Source organism: Salvelinus sp. IW2-2015, linkage group LG1, assembly GCF_002910315.2.
Source record: "Salvelinus sp. IW2-2015 linkage group LG1, ASM291031v2, whole genome shotgun sequence".
Taxonomy (NCBI): Eukaryota; Metazoa; Chordata; class Actinopteri; order Salmoniformes; family Salmonidae; genus Salvelinus; species Salvelinus sp. IW2-2015.
This window is the reverse complement of record NC_036838.1, coordinates 44,415,725-44,432,051: the sequence shown is the minus strand read 5'-3', so window position 1 is coordinate 44,432,051 and position 16,327 is coordinate 44,415,725. Positions and strand designations below refer to the sequence as shown.

At 42.3% G+C, this 16,327-nt stretch overlaps 1 protein-coding gene across 1 annotated transcript in view; it reads right to left on the bottom strand.

The window, feature by feature from the left end:
* LOC111968171 (receptor-type tyrosine-protein phosphatase gamma) overlaps window positions 1-16,327 on the bottom strand; it is a 328,528-nt gene that overhangs the window by 2,814 nt on the left and 309,387 nt on the right. Inside the window, exons 19-27 of the mRNA XM_070442954.1 lie at window positions 15,675-15,939; window positions 10,036-10,171; window positions 8,336-8,482; window positions 7,015-7,108; window positions 6,611-6,687; window positions 6,132-6,260; window positions 2,537-2,683; window positions 1,508-1,650; window positions 38-173 (exon numbers count right to left, since the gene is read on the bottom strand). Coding sequence (XP_070299055.1) covers window positions 38-173; window positions 1,508-1,650; window positions 2,537-2,683; window positions 6,132-6,260; window positions 6,611-6,687; window positions 7,015-7,108; window positions 8,336-8,482; window positions 10,036-10,171; window positions 15,675-15,939 — 1,274 coding nt within the window. The remainder of the gene's footprint in view (window positions 1-37; window positions 174-1,507; window positions 1,651-2,536; window positions 2,684-6,131; window positions 6,261-6,610; window positions 6,688-7,014; window positions 7,109-8,335; window positions 8,483-10,035; window positions 10,172-15,674; window positions 15,940-16,327) is intronic.

Genomic DNA, 16,327 nt, shown 5'->3' with positions numbered 1-16,327 from the left:
ATTTAATCCCATAATCATGCTCTACTGGTCTACTTACTATGTCTGTGAAAACTCCAGGCCTCATGAGGTTGATCATTTTGGCCACCTGATAGACGCCCACGGCACTCTCACTCTCCAGCTGCTGGGACAGGGTGGTAAGGGCACACAGCATGCCCGCTGACACTGCCCCGAACCTGGGAGACAGGAGAGGGACAAACAGGGTTACTTTATAGACCCTAAAACAGGACAGGGACTGAGGGACACACAGGGTCACAAATGAGCATAGAGCCCAGTGAGCCCAGAGGGTCAAATTAATTCCATGTGAGACTACAGGAGCGGTTCAGCCCCTTAGAAAAAGAGGGACGCTCACAGGAAAAGGTTGCTGCTTCTATTAACATCCATGTCAAATGTGATGGAGATACAGAAGCTAACTACCACGTCTCACCAGCTAATGAATATGCAGACAATTACGACAGCCGTCTATCCAAAACCTCTTAGGGGGGGATTCCATAGTACAGATACAGAACTGAAATGCTCAATTAGTCCCTTTTTTCTCTGGGATGAGACAAGCAATCTTCATTTTCCTAATGAATAAACATGACTGAGGCTGCATGTCTCGTCGTTGGGAGTGTTGTTCGTTGCCGCTAATGTCTGTCAGCATTAATAGACGTTCATTATTTCTAATTGGATGGAGTATCAGGGTACATGGGGGTGGAACCTGTTGCGGATTAAAGGCTGTGGGTGATGACGAATTGCACATAAAACATTTTTGCGGTTAAATTCCCATGTACCGAATAAAAAATACAAGTTAAATGGGTTTCCATCGCATTTTCAACTGTACTGATGGTTTTGTCACTAAAATGTTGTGTTAAAGGCTATAGTGAGAGTGCCCACTCTGGTCTTGACACATGCGCTCTAGACAACAGCTGGCAGGTACACGATGAGATTATTATGAACAAAAGAGCATGATTATTTTAAATTTGTCAAATGGCAGCAAGGCATCAATCATCATGTCTTCAGAATAAGACCCTTGATATTTATTGGAAAGGAGCATCAAGCTCATCACCTTGCACTTTCACCACCCTGTGAAGTTTTTCTGTAGCCTAATAAACTACATGGTTTCTCGAGTCGTAGTGTGAGGGCCACACAAAATATAATCACGTGACTAAGTTCACTTTGATTTGATGGTTATTATATCGATATTTGAGCATAAAGGCATTTCCACTGCAATTTCTCGCATAATTCGTTTTACAGACACAAAAAGATCTCACCTTGTCTAGCGTATTTTGTTTTGTCAACATTTGGAAAGTTTACCAGCAAATTAACTGTTTCCATCAGGCCTTTCGTGAAATGTTTAATCCGACATGCACAGCCCACATGTACTTTACACATAAAAAGGTTGCATGGAAACCTGGTTAGAGCGAATAATTACATGTTCTGTTGAAACAGAACACAGTTTAAATGATTTACTTAGAGGTTAAAAGCAGAGATAATGATTCTCATCAGGAGCATGATGTGACACACTCACTCATCGTGCACTATGGTGGGTCCGTCTCTGATCATGGCCTCCTCCTTGATGACATTGATGAGCTCAAAGGTGCTGCTCATGGGAGCATCAGGGTTGGGCCATTTAGGGCACTGGAAGTGACGCACCTCCAACACATAGTCATCCTGGGGTAGAGGGAAAAGAAAGACAGAAGAAGGGATAGTTTAAGGTAGGTGTACATACAAAGATGCTCACCCACACACAAAGACTGACTCACACACTCATGCAGGTAAAGACAGTCATACACACAGACGCAGGCCCATTAAAACACTGCACACATAATATAATAATATACACTGAGTATACAAAACATTAGGAACACCTGCTCGTTCCATGACTGAACAGATTAATCCAGGTGAAAGCTATGATCCCTTATTGATGTCACTTGTTAAATCCACTTCAGTCAATGTAGATGAAGGGGAGGAGACAGGTTAAAGAAGGATTTTTAAGCCGTGAGACAATTAAGACATGGATTGTGTATGTGTACCATTCAGTGGCTGAATGGTAAAGAGAAAAGATTTAAGTGCCTTTGAAAGAGGTATGGTAGTAGGTGCCAGGCACACTGGTTTGTGTCAAGAACTGCAACACTGCTGGGTTTTTCATGCTCAACAGTTTCCCGTCTGTATCAAGAATGGTCCACCACCCAAAGGACAACTGTGGGAAGCATTGGAGTCAACATGGGCCAGCATCCCTGTGGAAAGCTTTTGACACCTTGTAGAGTCCATGCCCTGACAAATTGAGGCTGTTCTGAGGGCAAAAGGGGAGGGTGTGCAACTCAATATTAAGAAGGTGTTCCTAATGTTTGGTATACTCAGTGTATAATACAGATATATGCCATTTAACAGACACTTTAATCCAAAGCGATTTACAGTCATGCGTGCATACATTTTACGTATAGGTAGTGCTGGGAATATAACCTACTATCCTGGCGTTGCAAACGCCATGCTCTACCAACTAAGCCACAGAGGACTTCTTACACCCAGACACGCAGGCACACACATCGCATCGTACCTGTGTGGCCTCCAGGATAAAGTCGTGGATGATGATCTGCTCTTCGTTAGAAAGGCATAGTCTGTCTTTGCTGATGAGCGTGACAGTGAAGGCCTCACAGTTCATGGCCTCCTCTCGGCTTGGCCAGTACACAAACTCATCCTCCGCCTAAAGACACAGCCAAACCAAAACAAGGATGAAAATAATAGGGAAAAGGGAGAAGGGGAAAGGGTGAGAAAGAAGGGAGGGAAAATGAGAAATACAAGGAAGGGGAGTGTGAGACATTGTAGTTTAGTATAAGAACTGACAGTTCATATTGAGCAAAGGACTAGCCCTAAAACAAAAACATCAAAATGTTAAAGGAACTGGAGTATGAGTGCAGAAGTGCCACTACTCAGTGTGTGAAATCATAGATATATAGACAGAGTTAGTTAGAGAGGCGACTGGTATGGGCAGCAGGTAGAGAGGTAAGCCAGCAACCGGAGAATTGCCAGTTCGAATCCCAGGTCCGACAGGAAAAATCTGAAGGGAAATGAGCTGGCAACCGGAGGGTTGCTGGTATCAAATCCTAGAGGACATTGCATGCTATCGTTCCACTGAAAAAGGAACTTAACACCCCCACAGCAACAGGTTCCTGGGTGCCCAGTGTGGCAGCCCCCTGCATTGCTTCAAAACCTGTATATGTACCATGCCTTCAGAAAGTATTCACACTCGTTGACTATTTCCACATTTTATTGTGTAACAGCCTGAATTTAAAATTGATTACATTGAGATTTTTGTCACTGGCCTATACACAATACAAAACATCAAAGTGGAATTATGTTTTTCAAAATTTGTACAAATGTATTAAAATATGAAAAACTGAAATGTCTTGAGTCAATAAGTATTCAACCCCTTTGTTATGGCAAGCCTAAATAAGTTCAGGAGTAAAAGTTTGCTTAACAAGTCACATAATAAGTTGCATGGATTCACTCTGTGTGCAATAATAGTGTTTCATATGATTTTTGAATGACTACCTCATCTCTGTACCCCACACACATACAATTATCTGTAAGGTCCCTCAGTCGAGCAGTGAATTTCAAACACAGATTCAACCACAAAGACCATGGAGGTTTTCCAATGCCTCGCAAAGAAGGGCACCCATTGGTGGACGGGTAAAAAAAAAAAACACAGCATTGAATATCCCTTATTAATTCCATCTTGGATGATGTATCATCACACAAAGTAACAGGTGTCCTTCCTAACTCAGTTGCTTGAGATTAAGAAAACTGCTTTGGGATTTCACCATGAGGCCAATGGTGACTTCAAAATAGTTAAGAGTTTAATGGCTGTGATAGGAAAAAACTGAGGATGGATCAACAACATTGTAATTACTCCACAATACTAACCTAATTGACAGAGTGAAAAGCCCGTACAGAATAAAAATATTCTAAAACATGCATCCTGTTTGCAACAAGGCGCTAAAGTAATACTGCAAAAAATGTGGTAAAGCAATTAACTTTTTGTCCTGAATACAAAGTGTTATGTTTTGGGCAAATCCAATACAACACATTACTGAGTACCACTGTCCATATTTCAAGCATACTGGTAGCTGCATCATGTTATGGGTATGCTTGTAATCGTTAAGGACTGGGAGTTTTTCAGGATAAAAAAATAATGGTGCGAAGCACAGGCAAAATCCTAGAGCTAAACCTGGTTCAGTCTGCTTTCCACCAGACACTAAGACAAACTCACCTTTCAACAGGACAATAACATAAAACACAAGGCCAAATCCACAATGGAGTTGCTTACCAAGAAGACAGTGAATGTTCCTGTGTGGCCGACATTTTACTTAAATCTACTTGAAAAGCTATGGCAAGACCTGAAAATGGTTGCCTAGCAATGATCAAGAACCAGTTTGACAGAGCTTGAATCATTTTGAAAACAATAATGGCCAGTGTTGCACAATCCAGTTGTGGAAAGCTCTTAGAGACTTGCCCAGAAAGATTCACAGCTGTAATCCCTGTCAAAGGTGCTTCTACAAAGTATTGACTCAGGGGTGTGAATAATTACACTACTTGTCAAAAGTTTTAGAGCACCTACTTATTCAAGATGTTTCTTTATTTTTGCTATTTTCTACATTGTAGAATAATAGTGAAGACATCAAAACTATGAAATAACACATATGGAATCATGTAGTAACCAAAAAAGTGTTAAACAAATCAAAATAAACTACCTTTCAAAAGTTTAGGGTCACATTGAAATGTCCTTGTTTTTGAAAGAAAAGCACATTTTTGGTCCATTAAAATAACATCAAATTGATCAGAAATACAGTGTAGACATTGTTAATGTTGTAATTGACTATTGTAGCTGGAAACGGCTGATTTTTTAATGGAATATCTACATAGGCGTACAGAGGCCCATTGTCAGCAACCATCACTCCTGTGTTCCAATGGCACGTTGTGTTAGCTAATCCAAGTTTATCATTTTAAAAGGCTAATTGATCATTAGAAAACCCTTTTGAAAAAATTTAGCAAGGCTGAAAACTGTTGTTCTGATTAAAGAAGCAATAAAACTGGCCTCCTTTAGACTAGTTGAGTATCTGAAGCATCAGCATTTTTGGGTTCGATTACAGGCTCAAAATGGCCAGAAACAAATTACTTTCTTCTGAAACTCATCAGTCTATTCTTGTTTTGAGAAATAATGGCTATTCCATGCGAGAAATATTGAAGAAACTGAAGATCTCGTACAACGCTGTGTACTACTCCCTTCACAGAACAGCGCAAACTGGCCCTAACCAGAATAGAAAGAGAAGTGGGAGGCCCCGGTGCACAACTGAGCAAGAGGACAAGTACATTTGAGTGTCTAGTTTGAGAAACAGATGCCTCACAAGTCCTCAACTGGCAGCTTCATTAAATAATACCCGCAAAACACCAGTTTCAACTTCAACAGTGAAGAGGCGACTCCGGGATGCTGGCCTTCTAGGCAGAGTTCCTCTGTCCAGTGTCTGTGTTCTTTAACCCATCTTAATCTTTTCTTTCAACTCTGCCTAGAAGGCCAGCATCCCGGAGTCGCCTCCTCACTGTTGATATTGAGACTGGTGTTTGCGGGTACTATTTAATAAAGCTGCCAGTTGAGGACAGGACAAAAATTAAATCAATTTTGTATTCAGGCTGTAGCACAACAAAATGTGTAATAAGTCAACGGGTATGAATACTTTCTGAAGGCACTGTATGAATGTGTGTTTTTTGGCGGGGTCGGGTTAAAAGTGGTTGTCAAATTTCGTTTGGACCTTGTGTGCAATTGACCAATAAAGTGATCTTAATCTTGATCTTAATCTTAATAAGACATATGGCTGAGTGGAGCGACTGATACAGCTGCTGTCACCTTCAGTATTCATCTCAATTCCTCTCACCCCCAAACGAGTGGCTTCCTGTGTGAACACTGGGCCAAGGCTGGGAGAGACTAAGCTTAGCGTGCTAAGACAGCCCTTTAATAGACCAGAGATAAGGCTGAAGCCAACAACACTTAGTGGTGGTGTGTGTGTGCATGTACTGTATGTGTGTGTGTGCCTGCATGCTTGCACAGGCATGTGCATTTGTTCATGTGCGTATGTGCATGCGTGTGAGAGACCCACCAGCCCCTGGTTGTCCGGCAGCATGACAATGATCTGTGCATTGTGGTCCCAGATCATCCTCCAGAAGTCTTTAGTGGTGTGAGGCAGAGGATGCTGGGTAATGATGAACTCATTGCTCCTGTAGTAGCCCTGTGGTGTCACAACAGAGGTCAAGGGTCCAAGCAAGGGTTGTGTTGTGGTTACACACAAAGATGAAAACAAGCCTGTGTGTGTCAGATGAAACCTGCCACAGCAGTAGACTACCACTGCTCAAAACACCTTAGATCTAGCGGCCTACCTTTTTATGTCCCGACACAAACCTAGGATTCACATAGGTCAACAACAAATCCAAGTCTATTCCTTTCAGTTGATAGCAATGAACAATGTCTATGAGACAAAGGGATCTTATATCATAATATTCCTTAGCTCAGTTGGTCCAGCCGGGTGTGTGACAGGGACAGTGAATGATTGACAGAGGAGGGACAGGAGGTGGTACTCACCATTATGTAAGACGCGTTAATGTAATCTGTGCCTTTCATGCCGGGTAAAGGTGCCAACCCCACCCTCGCTCGCTCCGCTGCCATAGAGAAAGAGAGATCCAATCAAGGCAAAGTGATCATAGAGCTAAGTAGCAAACATGTTCTTATTGGTTTACAAAGCAGAGTGTGTCATTTTTATGAAAGCAGCCACAGCATAATCACTTAAAAGAACTATAGTATGAGCATGGACCATAAACAACTGGTTATGTAACTAACTACTGTAGATGAATGATTTCCTATGACCATGAATAGAGCCTAAGGTTATCAGAAACAGGAAACTGTGGAAAGCAGCAGTCTAGACGGGAGCCAATACGAAATCTGAATATCGCTGTCAGGTGGTGCATGGAGAATATAATTTGACTTACAGGGTACTACCGAGGAGTTGCGGTTCTTCTCTTTGTTGCACTCCTTCTGAGCACTGAAGCACTCCACAAACCTGGCGTTACACTGAGTCACCAACTGCAACAAGAGAGGAGGTGAGAGGGCAAGAAAGAGGGACAGACGGATGGATGAAAGTGGGGGAGGAAGAAAGACAGAGAGAAAGAGGTTAGATAACAATGATACAATACACCAGAGTATCTGATAAAGACACATGCTTCCCTTGATCATTCATACCCTCCCTACTCTGTCATTTAAACAAACTCTAATGGCCTGCAGTACTCTCCGTAGAGTCACTGACCTCAGGAGTTCTGACACTAACCACTCTACTGTTATGGCCCTGAACATGGGGTTCAGAACATAGCTAAAGTCTAAACGTGTGTTTATAATACAGCCCAACCATGTGCTGCTTCCCATCAACACCGACTTTCAACAGTTAATTAAATTATAGTCAAGTCTCAGATCAAATTCTGCTGACTGAAAAAAGTGTTTGCTCATCTTAATATTGCAGATAACACTCATGCCAAATTGCATGTCACAAAAAGACAAACACTGCTTAATTCTTTGTAGAGCAGAAATTAACACAGACTTTTTTTGGGGCTCTGAAAAACAAAATAAATATTCTCTCCCAAAAATTATTAACTTTAAATCCAGCCTTGAGGCTAATTGCATTAAAATCCCAATGGCTGCCATTGTTTCGCAAGAGCACGCTCAATCTCGCTCAACCCTGGGCTAAATCAAATACACCGTGGAGGAGAATAATGAAAGCCAATTACGTTGTGAGCTTGTCATCAAACCAGGCAACAACCCAGACCCCCCACCATTATAGGAAAGTGCACATCTCCCTGGAAACAAGCAGTGAGTGGGGTTAGTCAAAGGGGGCACCCGAGGAAGATAAGTACTCTTCCCCCAAATGTATTTCCATTCAAATTACGATCACTTCTCCAGTAGTGGGCCCTGAGGGAGATTAATCACAAATGTGTGATGCTGAGGGACGTCTTTAAGGAGACAGACAGGACCCTGAAGTCCCTGCTCTGGGAAAACATGAGAACGATGGAGAGCTGAGAGAAGAGAGAGGATAGAGGGAGAGTGGGGTACAGAGAGAGAGAGAGAAAAAAAGAGGTACAGAGAGAGAAAGAAAGGTAAGGAGAGAAAGAGAGAGAGAGCGAGAGAGACAGAGACAGAGAGATGTGGCAGAAAAAGAAAGATGCAGAGAAAAGATGTTTGAGAGAGGAGCATGATAGGCAGATAGAGAAAGAGATCTAGGGGAATGAGTGTTCAGTAAGACTGAGAAGGAGGTGCTCTGACCTTAAACTGTTTCTCCAGCCGTGTCTTGCCGCCCACCCCAGGCGTAAGGATACTGTTGACATAGCTGTGCAGCTGGCTGGACAACACCTCCGTCTCCTTCCCCATGATGGCCTCAATCAACGCATCATGAATGAAGATATACTGCTCCTATAGGCCAAGCAGGACAGAAAGAGAGAACACCAGTCAGACATGCAGACAAAGTGGCAGTGCAGCTCTTTTTAGAACAGATAAATGATGACAATGACCATGGTCCCCTTGGTCCCGGACAACAGTGGCTGTGTGATGCATGCCTTTCCTATATTTACAAAGAGGGACATGGACAGACTTAAACACAGCTGCATTAGACAGATAAGAAAGACGTCATGCTCTACTGTAGCTGTCGACTAGCTGCAGGGAGTTTGATCATTCGGGACTTTACAGCAGATGCGCAAGTGAATAGAATGGCACATGGTGATTATGGAATGAGTCACTCAGGATGTTCATACACACACACACACNAAAATTGTGTTGTCATCTTAACACTCCTGCCAAATGACACAATTACAAACACTGCTAATTCTTTGGAGAGCAGAAATTAACATAGGACTTTGGACATTTTTGGCATCTAAATTTTTTGGCATCTAATTGCATTAAAATCACAATGGCTGCAATTGTTTTGCAAGAGCCCGCTCAATCTCGCCCGACCCTGGGCCGAATCAAATCACACCATGGAGGAGAATAATGAAAGCCAATTATGATCTGAGCCTGTCGTCAAACCAGGCGACAACCTAGACCCCCCCACTGTGATAGGAGGGTTCACATTGCCCTGGCAACAAGTGCAGTGAGTAGCGTTAGTCAAAGGGGGCACCCGGGGAAGAGAAGTACTCTTCCCCTAAATGTATTTCCATTCTAATTACATTTACGTCTCCAGTAGAGGGCCCAAACAGAGATCAATCAAGACTTTGTGATGCTGAGAGACATCTTTAAGGAGACAGACATGACCCTGAGATCCCTGCGCTGGGAAAACATGGGAACGATGGAGAGCTGAGGGAAGTGAGAGAATAGAGGGAGACATAGAGAGTATGATAGAAAATGAGAGGTACGGAGAGAGAGAGAAGTACAGAGAGAGAGAGACAGAGAGCGAGAGAGATATGCAGGAAGAAAAATATAGATTCAGAGAAAATCTGTTTGAGAGAGATGATAGGCAGATAGAGAAAGCGAGAAAGAGATCTAGGGTTCAGTAAGACTGAGAAGGAGCTGCTCAGACCTTAAACTGTTTCTCCAGGCGAGTCTTGCCGCCCACCCCAGGTGTAAGGATACTGTTGACATAGCTGTGCAGCTGGCTGGACAACACCTCTGTCTCCTTCCCCATGATGGCCTCAATCAACACATCATGAATGAAGATATACTGCTCCTATAGGCCAAGCAAGATGGAGAGAAGCAACACCAAGTCAGACACGCATACAGTGGCAGTACAGCTCTTTGTAAAGAAATGATGACAATGGCTATGGTCCTTTGGTCCTGGACAACAGTGGCTATGTGATGCATGCCTGTTCTCTAATTACACAGAGGGATATGGACAGATTAAAACACAGCTGCATAAGACAGATAAGAAAGACATCATCATTTGCTTTCACACAGATGCTGAAGTGAACAGAATGTCACATAGTGAGTATAGAAGGGTGTTAACACACAAACACACACACACAAACTGGACCCACCTCTGTCTGTACCAGGTAGTTGCGCTGGGTCCGGATGTGTTTGAGGAAGCCCAGGACGTTGACTGTGCTTTTGTCCTTGATCTGCTGCAGCATGCTGTCTATGACGATGTAGGTCCCTGTCCGGCCCACACCCGCACTGCACACACACAAGAACACACAACTTGGATATTCATACAGGGTTTCATATTGGCATTTAGGTCTTCAGGAATATGGACAAAGAGGTCCATGAGAGCAGCAGACTAATTCATCTTCTAACTCAGCTGTCAAACCCAGTCCATGTATGCTGCATTCATTTTCTCCTCTAACTGGTTCTTAATCGATCAATTCATGTCATTGGCTGGCCAGAGTCCAGACACGTCATTTTCCAGATCTAAACCAGTTGCTGATGAATGACGTTCAAGGACTGAAGTTGGGGAGAGCAGCTCTAATGCATCCAAGCCCTCCTGGAGAAGTCATACAGTACAAACTCCTATAAAACATGCCTTAACGTCACCTCTGACCCTTAACAGGGCTATTTCTACCTCATAGGTGGACTTCCCTCTCCTCATGTCAAGTTCCTGTGTGTATCATTAAAAGAAATCCATGTTCAGCAGGAGAGAAGCCAGTCGGCAGCACTGAGAGAAGGTCCACCCAGGTCACTGTGTCCACCCAGGACACAGTAATAAGCTTGGCTAGAGGACCTGTGGTGTGTGTGTCTGGCAAAGCTGTAAAGTTGAGTGTGTAGACACAGCAGGTCCTGCCTGTGAAGGGTCATTATCGAACAGCACAGGACAGATGACATTAGAGACCATTACTCTCATTACCGAGGAGGGAACTTTCACTGGACAATTACAGTCCATTTCCCTGCCTTAAACACATGCTTAGCTAGCCACAGCTGGGATTCATTTCTCTCAGGTAACAAAGGAAGTGCAGAGTAGCTGTAGGGAAAATTATAGTGTATATTTCAGACTGCAGTGCATATTACACTCTAAAAATTAAATTAGGGGTTCAACTGGAGTTCTAAGATCCTCAAAGAACCTTAGGGTTCTTGGCAATGAAAAACAGCCCCAAAAAGGTTCTTCAAATAACTTCTTAGGAGGTGGGGTTCATCGAGGAACCCCCATCGTTGCTGGAATTCTTCGGGGAACTTCGCAATTGCAAGTGAAAACGCTCGTGCCAAGTTTAACAGTTAAAAGGGTAATGTTAAGTTGGGTTGATGTTTGGCTCTGAATATGTATCGAAATAATTGATATAATAATATCAAATACTAATGAATAACTAACTAATTAACTAAGGACGGACGGTGACCTGGCCAGACGAGATGTTGCAATGAACTTAATCGGTCAGTGGAGGGCTTCCTCTTTATATAGCCTGCTACAGCATGCAATAATATTATGAACTCACAAGGGGGCATAACATTACATATACAATACTATCCCATTTTGGAAATGGAGGGAAATTAATAACTTAGATGGTAGATATAGATGGGATTCAAATGCATGATGGTATTAATACAGTGACTAGACCTCTTTTGTATAAATGCATGCCCTTCAGAATCCAAACACAGTATTGCCACGCAGAAAAAAGTCAGCCTGATAAAATATTGAACAATTTGTATACAAAGATAGCTTGGAATGTGATATTAGGCCTGTTTGGCAGTACTTTTACTGTATGGCTGTACTGTATTGGTTAGTGCTTTCTCTAATATGTTCTTCTATTTTGCATTCAATTGTATGTCGATGCCATTTATCTTTCAATATTTATTTAATATATACACTACCGTTCAAAAGTTTGGGGTCACTTAGAAATGGCCTTGAAAGAAAAGCACATTTTCTGTCCATTAAAATAACATAACATTTATCAGAAATACAGTGTAGACATTGATAATGTTGTAAATGACTATTGTAGCTGGAAACGGCTGATTTTTTATGGAATATCTACATAGGCATACAGAGGCCAATTATCAGCAACCAAGAACAGCTGCATTTGAAGTGTACATTTAACCTACATAGCAGTCAATACAAACTGAAATCTATTAGCATACAAATGTCGGCAAAGAACTTTTCAGATCTTCTCAGAAATTAATAATCAAGTCCATGAAATGGATATAGATAAAAAGAGATTCAAGGACTAGCAGAGATAGAGAGGCGAGGCAGGGGTGAGGACATCATCCTGCTATTTCGACAGTTCCTGGAGGACAATACAGAAGAGGCACACAGGGGTATTTGCTGTTATTCCTTCCCTTTCTATAATGTATTTTGCAATAAAATTAGCAAGTGTAGTAAGATCATTGCTTTACTAGGACTCGAGACCACAGCAGCAATCCTGCTCTTGCCCTACCTCTTCAATGACGACCCGAGTGGCCTTTATGGCCGTGAGAAGGTATGCCTATGCTCAAATAATCTGTTTCTTCAGAAACATGTGTGCATGCTTATATAAAACTACAGCTGAACATTTGTTATGTTCTTTGTTAATTGTATGTGTATTAATCTTTTCTTACTTATGGTGACACAGATTTCACCACTCCCCACTCCTTTACTGCACATCGGTGGGAATCCAATTCACCACGAGAGTGAAATCACCCTGGTATTTGATGGGGAGAACACCCACGCCCTAGAGGACGTCCCCATGGGACTTGGGGCTCTGCTAGGGCTGTATTTTTTTATTTTCAGTAAAATTTCCCAAAAATGTCAGAAAAACACTAATGTTCTTAAAGTTACTGTGTTCTGGGGATAAGAGAAGTCGGGGTGAAGTTACCAGGGCCAGTCATAAAGATGGCAAACTCCCTAACATAACTAAGTGGTTGTTGGGCAAGCGGTTGTTGGACACACACACACACACGCAAAAAAAAACTGTATTTAGTATCAAGTCTACAATATTGTTAGTTTACCTATGATTCATTTTTAATGTATGTTTTTATTGTACATCATTATTTAATTTAAAAAATGTAATGAAATGAAATGTCTGCAGACATTTTTTTTTGATGTTTTGTTTGGAAAATTGTTTTGTAAATATTAATTCACATTTGTGGTGCCACTAAATAAACAATGTATTATTTAAATCAATATTGTCAATATTGTTATTATTAAAATATTTTTTTTTTAAATGGTGGGAGGGAGGACAGGGAGTTAAAAAAATTTATCCCAAAAGGTTCTTCGAATAACCTTTTTCAAGGGTTCTTAAAATAACTTCTAGGGTTTCCCCCACAGTTTCAATTTGAAGAACCCCTAAAGGATACTCCAGGAACCTTTACTTTTTAGAGTGCATGGTTCTATGCCAGGTCACTCACAGCACTGCATGTATATATATATATATATATATATATATATATATATATATATATATATATATATTAAGTAAGTATAAGAAAAGTAACAAATAATTAAAGAGCAGCAGTAAAATAACAATAGCGAGGCTATATACAGGGGGTACCGGTACAGAGTCAATGCGCGGGGGGCACCGGTTAGTCGAGGTAATATGTACATGTAGGTAGCGTTATTAAAGTGACTATGCATAGATAATAACAGAGAGTAGTAGCAGTGTAAAAGGGGGGGAATGCAAATAGTCTGGGTCGCAATTTCATTAGATATTCAGGAGTCTTATGGCTTGGGGGTAGAAGCTGTTTAGAAGCCTCTTGGACCTAGATTTGACACTCCGGTACCGCTTGCCATGCGGTAGCAGAGAGAACAGTCTATGACTAGGGTGGCTGGAGTCTTTGACAATTTTTAGGGCCTTCCTCTGACACCGCCTGGTATAGAGGTCCTGGATGGCAGTAAGCTTGGCCCCAGTGATGCACTGGCCGAGCTGTTGCCATACCAGGTGATGCAATCATTCAGGAGGCTCTCAATGGTGCAGCTGTAGAACCTTTTGAGGATCTGAGGACCCATGCCAAATCTTTTGTCGTCCGGAACAGCTGATGCTCTCATGCATGTTTCAGTGTTACTTGCCTCGAAACGATCATAGAAGTAATTTAGCTCATCTGGTAGGCTCGTGTCACTGGGCAGCTCTCGGCTGTGCTTCCCTTTGTAGTCTGTAAAAGTTTGCAATAGTTTGCCGTTGGAGCCTGTGTAGTACGATTCGATCTTAGTCCAGTATTGACGCTTTGCCTGTTTGATGGTTCGTTGGAGGGCATAGCGGGATTTCTTATAAGCTTCCGGGTTAGAGTCCCGCTCCCTGAAAGCGGCAGCTCTACCATTTAGCTCAGTGCGGATGTTGTCTGTAATCCATGGCTTCTGGTTGGGGTATGTACGTATAGTCACTGTGGGGACGACGTCATCGATGCACTTTTTGATAAAGCCAGTGACTGATGTGGTGTACTCCACAATGCCATCGGAGGAATCCCGGAACATATTCCAGTTTGTGCTAGCAAAACAGTCCTGTAGCTTAGCATCTACTTCATCTGACCACTTTTTTTCATCACTGGTGCTTCCTGTTTTAATTTTTGCTTGTCAGCAGGAATTAGGAAGACAGAATTATGGTCAGATTTGCCAAATGGAGGGCGAGGGCGAGGGAGAGCTTCGTATGTGTCTCTGTGTGTGGAGTAAAGGTGGTCTAGAGTTTTTTTCCCTCTAGTTGCACATTTAACATGCTGGTGGAAATTTGGTAAAACAGATTTAAGTTCCCTGCATTAAAGTCCCCGGCCACTAGGAGCGCCGCCTCTGGATGAGCATTTTCCTGTTTGCTTATGGCGGTATACAGCTCATTGAGTGTGTCTTAGTGCCAGCATCGGTCTGCGGTGGTATGTAGATAGCTACGAAAAATACAGATGAAAACTCTCTAGGTAGATAGTGTGGTCTACAACTTATCATGAGATACTCTACCTCAGGCGAGCAAAATCTTGAGACTTCCTTAGATATCGTGCACCAGCTGCTGTTTACAAATATACATAGACCGCCACCCCTTGTCTTACCAAAGGCTGCTGTTCTATCCTGCCGATACAGTGTAAAACCGGCCATCTGTATTTTGTGAATGTTGTCGTTCAGCCACAATTTGGTGAAACATAAGATATACATTTTTTAATGTTCTGTTAGTAGTTTAATCTTGCTCGTAGGTCATCAATTTTATTTTCCAATATTTGCCAATAGAACAGATGGCAGTGGGAGTTTACTCGATCACCTACAAATTCTCAGAAGGCAGCCCGTACTCCGCCCCCTTTTTCTCCATCTTCTCTTCACACAAATGACAAGGATTGTGGCCTGTTACCGGGAAAGCAGTATATCCTTCACGTCGGACTCGTTAAAGGAAAAAGCTTCTACCAGTTCGTGGTGAGTAATCACTGTTCCGATGTCCAGAAGTTATTTTCCGTCATAAGACACGCAGCAACATTATGTACAAAATAAGTAACAAAAAAAATAAATAAAAATAATAATAATCATACCCATTTATTGGCCGAAACACTTATGTATCAAGCTTTGACACCACAACAGATGCTTCACTGGTGAAAATAAATAATAAACTAAACTACAGTAAATCATGAAACTGTCTAATATTGACTATTTTTGGGGGCTCATTAGTTCTCATAATCTTTATTTTTGCCTTTTGTTCTTCCTCTCATGCATGATACATTTTTGAATACACAGTTTGCAAAATGTGCACCCCTTCTAATTTAGTAAGTCTTCCCCCATATGAACCCCTGAGCAGCACAGTGACAGAGACAATACCTGCAGTGGACCAGCATAGGGCCCATCTCCGGGGTCTGGGTGGCAGCGGACCTCCTGACGAAGGTGAGCACGGGCAGAGTGTACTCAGGGACGCCCATGTCAGGCCACTGGGTATAGTGGTATTGCACCACCGTTCTTTCACTCTGACACCCCTTAGTGTTCCCTTTCTGACCCTTGGAGAGAGGGAGGGAGGAAGAGGGAGGAGGGAGATAGAGAGAAAACACATTGATTAGTATCTTTCTACATGATAAGAAGCAGATGAGATATCATGTTAGTCACTTTTCAATAACACTGAGACCAGTAGAACAGGATCACCTCAGAAGACAGGTATGGAGACCATTAACACTGTAGACCAATAACACTGTAGACCAATAACACTGTAGACCAATAACACTGAGACCAATAACACTGCAGACCTATAACACTGCAGACCTATAACACTGCAGACCTATAACACTGCAGACCTATAACACTGCAGACCTATAACACTGCAGACCTTGTTCTGCAGTGGTTATGGTTCCGTGTTGCCGTGTGGTATAGTCTGCAGTGTATAGGTCTCATGTGGTATTAGGTTGCAGTGGTATATCCGGGAGTCTGCGGGGTATATGGTCGAATTGTTATTACGGTCTGTCAGTGGTATTGAGGTCCTTCGT